At 34.4% G+C, this 9761-nt stretch overlaps 1 protein-coding gene across 2 annotated transcripts; it reads right to left on the bottom strand.

Annotated features, from left to right (window-relative positions):
* Positions 1-1965: 1965 nt before the first annotated feature.
* On the bottom strand, positions 1966-6699 carry LOC110617242 (DEAD-box ATP-dependent RNA helicase 20). 2 transcript variants are annotated; one of them, XR_002488333.2, is made up of 10 exons: positions 6412-6699; positions 5717-6318; positions 5437-5616; positions 5172-5333; positions 4915-5069; positions 4236-4328; positions 4052-4137; positions 3066-3973; positions 2436-2666; positions 1966-2349 (listed from the first exon to the last, which is right to left on the bottom strand). XR_002488333.2 is itself a non-coding variant. In XM_021759905.2 (10 exons), the coding sequence occupies exons 1-10, from the start codon at positions 6468-6470 to the stop codon at positions 2246-2248; spliced, it is 1899 nt and encodes a 632-aa protein (XP_021615597.1). In that variant the 5' UTR covers positions 6471-6697; the 3' UTR covers positions 1966-2245. The 2 variants fall into 2 exon arrangements, 1 of the variants encoding a protein (XP_021615597.1); XM_021759905.2 differs by having other exon boundaries at positions 3747-3973; positions 6412-6697.
* Positions 6700-9761: the final 3062 nt, after the last annotated feature.

The raw sequence follows: 9761 nt of genomic DNA on the forward strand, positions 1-9761 counted from the left end.
AAATTATATTATAATTTAAAAAAATAGAAAAAGATATAAATTTTAAATTATATTATAAATTAAAAAAAAAAAAAGAGAATGGCGCTGCTACAGTGTCACGCTAAATATGGCGTGACACTGTAGCGGTGCGCCAAAATCCCATAGGATTTTGGCGTGCGTTGGAGGGCCATCTCCAATGCTAAAATAGAAACTGGCACAGCGTTAGAGATGGCCTTAAATATGCGAAATAGGTTAAAATGTAAAGCATAGATATAGAATCAAATATAAACCTCTGTTAAATTTGTGAATATTAAACCGTGTACTATTAAGTTAACTTTAAAAATATTAAGATAATTTTAAGTCAATTATATGTTTAAAAATTATGTTATAGAAAAATGATTTAAAAAGATATTTGAATTATTCTTAAATAATGTAGTATGTTATATATTATAATTTTAAAGTTATATTTATTTTATTATTAATCAAATCACCAATTTAAAAAAAAATTATTACATAATGTGTCAATTAGTATAAAGTATATAGTAAAACATTTGACTTTAATTATATATAAAAAAGTTGTATACAATACTAATCAAATAAAATGATTTAGTAATAGGTTTAAATAATTCATTTGTTAAAATTTTAGAATTCCTTCTTTACAGATTTATAAACTAATTTATATATATATTTATTTATTTAACTAAAATTATATAATTTTAAATTAAAACATATTATATATGTAAATAAATTAAATTATTCATGAATTATTTTAAATTAATTTCAATAAAAGCTCAATTTGTTTAAATTTAATTATTAAATGAATTAAATTTAAATTTATTAATATTTAATTTAAATTTAAAATAAGTAAAATTAAAGTTGAATTCAAATTAAAAAAAAATTAATGAATTAAATTTAAATATTTTAAAATTCGATTCAATTCGATTTATTTATATTTAAAAAAAAAAAAAGCAGACATTATAGCCGCAAAATTGTTCAAAATTTTGATGGAATTTTTATTGACGGGCAATAAAGATCTATTGCGACTCTCGTTTAACCGCAGAAGCCAGAACTGTTCAACTTGATTTGAATATAGCTGTAACATGGAGGCCTCTTCAATCATTATAGAACCAAATTCTGCCATTCTCCTCTGAGCCATTAAAAAACCTCACCAAGAGCAGAGTCCATGGGAAATCCGATCTATTTAACTTTGTTTTTTTGCACTCAATTGAGTTATTTGATAAAAAAACCAGCAACTCGTCTTTCTAAATGATTCTCCAGCCATAAGCTTCTTTGTTATCTGCTAACAGCTATCCCACGTGAACTTATTTCTATGATGGACTTATTTCTATTTTGCTCTCCGATGTCATGAGGAAGTTTGGTACAACATAATGATTTACATTTTCAAAAATAAATACATAAATTGTAATAACAAATAAATTATAATAAATATTTCAAAAATAAATACATAAATAGTAGTAACAAATAAATTATAATAAATATAATAAAATCATCATATTAATAATTTATCCAATTTATTTTCTCAATAATTTATTTTATTAAATTTTTAATTATATCTACTTTAAAAATATTAAATTTTATTAAATAATAAAAGATGTTTTAAAAAATTTCTTAAAAATAAAATAAAATAAAGTAAAATTATAATAGTCAAAACAATAATTTTGAGATAACTAAAAAAATAAATAAAAATTATAGAAGAGTTGAAGTATGTGATTAATAATGTGTACTTCACAGATTGCCCAAGTAAAATGACAGATGAAATGTACAAATTATACAATAGGCAGTCGGTGCACATGCCTGGATACACGGCCATAAGGAAATTTACCTCTCCCAGCCCTAATTTCTGGATAAAAGGCACACTGATTAAATTTACAATCTACGCTTGTTTTCCAATTCCTTTGGAACACCTGATTTTCAGGCCACCACATGAAAAATTAGATCATAATCATATATAGAAGCACATTAGGCTACCAAAAAGCAGTTAAATAGGCACATCACGAATTACTAAACAAAGTACAGCGCTAACTGAAAAAGTTTTACGCTAAAATTTGCAATAAGATGCCAAAGCAACTAAGAATTGCTATCAAACGAATTCCTCAACTTAAGGGCATTGTCATCTGAATTTATAATATGACCTGATATCAGGATGAAAAACTAATATACAGACAGCAAACACCATACTAGCAGCTTTATACATGCTACCCTAAGCTTGTTCCTTGAAGAATCGAGTGGCAGCTACAATATAACATTACCAAGGCCTCTTTGAACCAAGAGGAATAGTATTAGATCCTGAAATTAATGAGCGATTACCAAAGCCTCCTCGTCCTCTAGATCGGAAGTTACCCCCAGAACCTGTGAGCCAAAATAACAAAACTTGTGTGCACTATATCCTTGGATGGATCCTACGTTAAAAATAATAAAGAAAATAAAGCGTTTACCTCCTGGAGCACCACCTGACCGAGCCAAAGCAGACAATGCTGGAGAGATGATCTGCCTTGCTTCCTGTAAAATCTTGATAAGATCCCGAGCAAACTTTGCATTTGCATGGGTGAAAAAGGTAAAAGCATTTCCCCTAGCCCCTGCTCGACCAGTTCGGCCAATCCTGTGGACATAATCCTCAAGGCTGGAAGGAAAATCATAGTTGATCACACACTTTATGTCCTTCACATCTACAACCAATACAAATACAAGTCAAGCCAACAAACAATAATGCATATGGTTTATAGAACTACTGTGTCATAAATTATGGGCTGCAAGATCTCAAAATTGGTTCATTTCACTCCAAACCACAATTAAGATAGCCAACCTAAAAGATTACACGGCTATCATGTTTTTCACTATGAAAGAATCAACCTAAGCTTGACGAGATATCAACTAAATAAAATCTATCAAGCTTCCCTTAAGAAAAGATTACTCATCTATGATGAGCAAGCCAAGCCTGTGCAGCCATTAAATTAGTATGACTAGCCTCATTTAGAGTCCTAATAATACACAACATCCCCTTATCCCTGCACTCCTAAGATCTGAGCCAACTTAAGACAACGGATTCATCAGATAAGTGTGCCCACCTTAACCTTGCAGGGATAAGGAGCAGCTTCAATACCACCCACCCACATCTGTATCCAATCAATCTATAAGCAAGAGTGAGTCAACCCGGCTGCCGAGACAAACCAGCTCCATAATCGTGGATGGGGACACTGCCTTCAACCATGTTACTTAGACACCTGATACTTGGAGCCATGCCAATTCATGAAAATTAGAGCAGCACATGAAACTACATTCCCAAATTATCTTTTTCTTACCCCAGTCAGAACAAAAAAAGATAAAAAAAAAAATTGACACGTTCCCCGCCTAGAGAATATACTGCTATCTTCATGATATATGGGCAGCCCTGAAAAATCTTTAATTGCTGTCCCAAAAATAGCAATAGGCACCACTCCTTATGTCCATGTAACATGAGCTGTAAGAGTAAGGTAGTAACCAAGTAGGCCACTTTATGGAATATTATTGCGAATATGAGAAGCTGATATGCATCTCAATCCAACTTGCAAATCCCTTAAAGTAAGAAAATCTTGCTTGCAGGTTAATACAAAACAATCTGTCAATCATTGTGCACTATGTCACCTCCCTTAGAACCCATACCACAAATTATATACTCCGGAAACTGGATAGCAGCCGGCCGACTCGCATATCTAAGATTCAAGATCCAAGCAAAAAGAACAAAGACCCCTATCACACAATAATCCTACCAAGACCCCGTGCAGCAACATCAGTGGCAGTCATTATAGGACTTCTGCCACTTTTGAACTCAGATAAGACCCAATCCCTTTCAGCTTGATTTTTATCACCATGGATGGATAGTGCTGGCCATCCATCCATTCTCAACTGCCTCGTAACTTGGTCACAGCCTTTCTTGGTCTCCATGAATATTAAAATTCGACTCCCATCCATCACTTCTTTTAGAAGTTTGATCAGCCTGCATGGTCAAAGGATAGCATAGTTATGAATATGATAAAACATCAAACCTTCTCTCCAGCACATTGCAAAGGCAAACCTGTTGTACTTCTCCACCTCTGTCATAACTTCAACAACTTGGTTGATTGATTGATTTGCTTTCAGATATGGTGAGCCAATGATTACCTAAAGATCATAACAATGTCAAAACTAGTGGTGAAGGTGCCTAGGATCTCTAGCAAAAACAATCTTCAAATAGAAAACTCCTATATTGAGCAGCAGACCTTGTATGGATTGCGCAGAAACTGCCTTGCTAGAGTCTCAACCTCCCTTGGCCATGTGGCACTCCAATATAAAGTCTGTCTATCAGGTCGAATCTAAAACAAATCTCACATTCAGTCAAAACCATTTTTTAAAAAAAGAATTATGAAATTCCAATATACAATACCAAAATAATTAGCACTAACAAAATGAATATCGTATGCAGCAAATTAGTTGGACAAAAATATCTGCCTTGAAAATCCAAGTAAAATTTCCCAACACAATATAATTAACAATAAAATTCTTTCATATCACTTGATGAGTGGTCTTTCTGATGCAACTGCATGGAAAAGAATACTGTGTTGAAGCTAATAATGTCATCTAAACAAAAATTGTGCTGATTTCAGAGTAGAAGTAATGATTCATCCCAGATAGCAGACAACTGAATCCATGAATATTTGGAATATCAGCAATGATGAGCTGAAAATATATCCTTCAGATAAGAGGGGGGGGGGGGGGTCAAAATAGAAAGGACAAAGAAGGCATTCACATAAGTATTGCTACCTTAAGAGCTCTAAGCCAATTGGAAGAACCATAAAGCAACTGAGCACCATTCCATACAGCAAGAAGATAACAGTGTGGAAAACTCAACGAACATTAAGAACACCACATTAAAGAGGAAGTTATGAGATGAAAACATACTTGAGATACAATCTTCCTAATCTGAGGCTCAAATCCCATGTCCAGCATCCTATCAGCCTCATCCAACACAAGGTAGGTGACTCTTCGCAGGTTTGTGTGTTGAGCTTCTAACATATCAATTAATCGTCCAGGAGTAGCAATCACAATCTCAACACCTGACACAGGGAAAATCTTGAATCATTACTACACTCCAGGAATCCAGCTCTAAATGTATTTGCCAACAGTCATAATATGACAAATAAAAGAAGTGCAAATACCTCTTTGAAGATCACGAATTTGAGGTCCTTTGGGAGCACCACCATATATGCAAGTACTCCTAATATTAGCATGGGAACCAAACTTCATAGCTTCTTCTTGGATTTGAACAGCTAATTCTCTTGTAGGAGCTAACACTAACACGATTGGACCCTCACCTTGTACTGGATAAGGATGAAGTACGGAAAACAGTCAAATTAGTGGACAAGTCATAATTCGTAATATGACAATCTTATCAACTAAATCAAGATGCCATTAGATACATACCTAATCGAGGTTGTGCACTAACATGCACCAAAGCTGGTAGCAGGTACGCCAAAGTCTTACCAGAACCAGTCTCTGCAATGCCAACTAAATCTCTACCCTTGAGGGCCATAGGCCACCCTTGTGCCTGGATTGGTGTTGGCTCAACAAAACCCAACTTCGCAATCACCTCTAAGCAATAATCTACAACATGAATGAAGTTTTATGAATCATTTTGGGAAATTGCACAAAAATGATATGAGGCTGGAACATATCCACATTATCATCAATGAAAACAAAATACCAGGGAAATTAGCCTCTTGAAACATCCGAATGGGTTTAGGAACATCATGCCCTTCAACAGTAATATCCCTTCTTGCTCGATACATCAAAGCTTCATTTTCAGACATAGACTGAATTGAAGGGCTTTCAATGTAGAAATTCTTCTCAAAAGGCACCAAATTCCCAAAATCCTGCTTGGGAAGGGAAATATTATCCAAGTCTCCTCTAGTCGCTACCCCAACGTGCCTACCTCCTCTTCCACCACCACGACCACCATCAAATCCCCTTCCTCCACCAACACCGCGCCCACCACCACGTCCGCCGCCTCGTCCACCATCACGGCCCCGTCCACCGCCAAAACGAGCTGCACCAGGCCTTCTATCCCCAATATGACCATTGGGCAGACGGTTACCACTGAAGCCCCTCCCTCCACTGACAGTGCCACCACCTCGACCGATATCGAATCTACCAACAGGAGGCTCGAAATGTGGATAACCACCTACCGCTCCAGGACCACCTCGTCCCGCAAAAGATGGCGGAGGACCACCATAAGGCGCTGGTCCACCGCGCCCATAAGGTCCCCCCATCATTGCCGGTCCGACCGGTGGAGGCCCCATCAGATCACTGAGTCGCACATAACCAGAAAGTCATCCATATCAAATTTATAAGCATAAAAAAATATTACCCATGACTGAATAAAGAGATCAAATAGAGTACCTGCGACGGTGACGGTAAGAATCGGGATCGGAATATCTGTGGTCATAAGGGTTCACCATGGCAGCGATTGAACAGATAGGTGCTAGGGTTCGACGGTCTCAATTAGTATAACTTCCGGTTGCAGTAGAATAAAAATGTACTGCTCTGACCCCTCTCGCGCGTTGTTCTTGAATCGTGATAACCGCTCGAAGGAGGGAAAGATTGGTAGGGAAATGCGAAAGAATCTGGGTATTGATCTGACCTTAATATTGCAGGCCGCAGCGGCTTGCGGTTGTAATGTTTTTGGGCAATTGGGTCAAATTTTCAGGGTTCGGTTTTCGGGTTGGCCTGGTTATGCTGCGGGCTGTGGCCCCGATTAGACAGACGCTACGACATTTCGTCCTCGAACTAACGACTCCCCTAAAAAAAAAATTAATTATGCCCCTTATTTTTTGCATAGATTAAATAAACTCAATTCAATTTTTTTATTAGAAAAATCATTTTAATTTTACTATAATGCAAAACTTAATTTAATGTTTTTTCATTTTATAATTCTTTTTATTTTTAATTTTTAAATATTTTAAAATTATTATTCACTTTTTTATGTTATGGTTGATACAGAATGGTCTGCTTATGTGCACTTGGAGTTCTCATCAATTGCCTGCATATAACTAGTGTCGAATACATTATATATTGGTCGAGATAGACCTAGAAAGAATTTGAAAGTGGAAACAAGTGTTAGTACTTGGTAATAGTAGTAGTCTACTTCAGCTTGGACATTTTTTCAGAACAGGTCACATCTCTTCCAGAACGTTTGTGTTGTGCTTGACGTGGTCTTAATTTCTTTGCAGATTGCAAGTTCTTTTTCACATTTTTCTATCTTGGAACTGTTAAAATCTTATGAACCCTTCACCTTACTCCTGCAAACTGAAGTAGATATTGAAAATAAAGATGAAAGGTAAATAAATTTTCCTTTCTTGAAATTTTACAAAGACAATTACAGTCAACTTGCTTTCATAAACTCCAAGTCTATGCTTAGAACTCCATTACTCGCACATCTTAAACTAAGCTATTATATAATATTTTCTGCAATTTTTAAATTTTTGGATAATTCAAGATAACTTGTAAATGAAAATCATTTTTTGATAAACGGAAAATCATTTCTATTTTAATTTTGTTAATAAATAACCATTTGTTATTTAAATATTTTTTATATAATTTATAAATTGATGAAATATTATTAAAAAATCAATATAATACAAAATAATTGTTAAATTTAACACTTCATTTAATTAAAAAGCAATAATATATATCATATATAGCTAATTTCTACAGGAGGTTAACCTATATGCAATTTGGTACTAAAAAGTGCAGTATGATTTCTCCAAATGATGCTATTATTATTAAAAAAAATACAATATTGAATAAAAAATACAATATAAAAAATAGATCTCATACACCTTATTTCTAACTAATTATTTATTTAATTAATAAAAAATATAATTTTTTTCAAAAGCAGACCAGCACATATTCACGGATCAAATATATGATGCGCCTTTAATAAAAAGACATGATATAAATTATCAGGAGTTTTTTTTTAAAGAAAAATTATAAAATATTTGTTCCATCGTCCTCAAAACTTGATATTTGAAAAAACACAAAATATGTTGCTTTTTCAAGCTACTTTCTCTAATACCAAACTAATTCTAATTATTTAGAATACAGTAGGAAACTCTAATATTAAAGTTTCATACGTAAATTTTAAATATTGAACTTGCCCAATGATTTTTTTGCCCGTAGAAATCTTCATAGGAAAAGCGCCAAAAGTTTCTGCTTTTTCCAACCTGGATTTATTTCCCTCCCCATTTTCGGCGGCACTTTTAATATTTTAAAACTTAATGATATTACAACTACGCCACTATGGACAATAACTTTCTCCTTGCAACCTGCAAAAAGAAGCTTGAACAACGAATGACTTGTGAGAAAAAAAAAAACAAAGTTAATGTCGAGAAGTGGAGGAAATATGAACACAGATATTTTCTATTCTCGATTCCAGGTATCCATTTTATGTCGCTATCCTCCATTCACTAAGGTCCTCGGCAACTTCGATTTCATCGATTTCAGTCGTTTCTCCATTTTCACCGGCGTCTCTGTAGCTTTTTCAAAAGCCTCCACGGACAATGGTGCTGTAATTTCAGCTGCGATAAAGGAATCAAAAGTAGAGCAAAAGGTTTCTGATCCTGCGATGCTATAATGACGCTGGTGAGGTGTTGGATTTTCTTAGCTTTTTGTCTATTATTTGAATTGCTCTGATTAGTACACTTGAGTTTCTATGTTCTTGACGTAGCCTCCCAGTTGATCACCATGAATTCATGGATTTGGGTTGTTGATCACCATCATAGAATGGGGTCAAGTATGTGTAACTGTAAAAATGACATGCAATGTTGTTGGAAACGACTCTGTTTATGGATACATATTTGGAAGAGAAAGTGGCTGCATATGTGGGGCTTGAAATTGTCTGGTTCAAATCTTTTACATTTAGCAAGAAATCCGTGACAGAGATTGCTATTTCAAGTGTTTACTAGGGAGATAATATTGATTATTACCTTTCGCAAGGGTGAAACTTATCTTGCTATAATCCACAATGTTGCTATTCATACCAGTAACCTGATCTGAAACCAAATTTAGAAGCAATTATTGTTTTTGCAATTTCTTCTATCCTTTTCCTACCATGATCCAAGGTAGTGCAATATGCCATTTGTAGAAATCCAATCAATTACTTTCACCCATAAAGGAGTAGAAATCCAAAGATTTTCTTTGACAATGGGTTATTTATTTTGTGCTGTATGGCTGTCTGGCCCTATAGGCCAACTCTCCATCATCTTTCTTTGGCTGAGTGGCATGTATCTCCACGGAGCTCGTTTTTCCAACTATGAATCATGCACCATCATGCAGGGTTGTTTTCCTTATGATAGATGGTGATTTGATGCAGAATGTTTGTTTGTGGAGTTTTTTTTGTCAAATCATGTAGGAAAAAGAAAGATAATGTATAAACAAAAATTATTTACAAATTCAAGGTGGGTGGCATGCTTGTTAGACGGTCATATTTAATACTTTGAACGTAAAACAAATATGTAGTTTGAGGCTCAAGAGTGTCTAACAGCCGGCTTGGTGACGTGGCATATTTGTTCGAAACTGACAATCAGACCACTTCAGCAACCTAGCCATTTCATGAGTGATGTGATATTTTTTTTAATATTAAATTTATTTTATATATTTTTGTTAAACTTAGTTATTAAAAAGTAAATATCTAACATTATATTTTTGATTCTCTAAAAATAAAAAAATTATTTTTGTTATATAAATCATTA

This window comes from Manihot esculenta, chromosome 6, assembly GCF_001659605.2.
Source record: "Manihot esculenta cultivar AM560-2 chromosome 6, M.esculenta_v8, whole genome shotgun sequence".
NCBI classification, from domain to species: domain Eukaryota; kingdom Viridiplantae; phylum Streptophyta; class Magnoliopsida; order Malpighiales; family Euphorbiaceae; genus Manihot; species Manihot esculenta.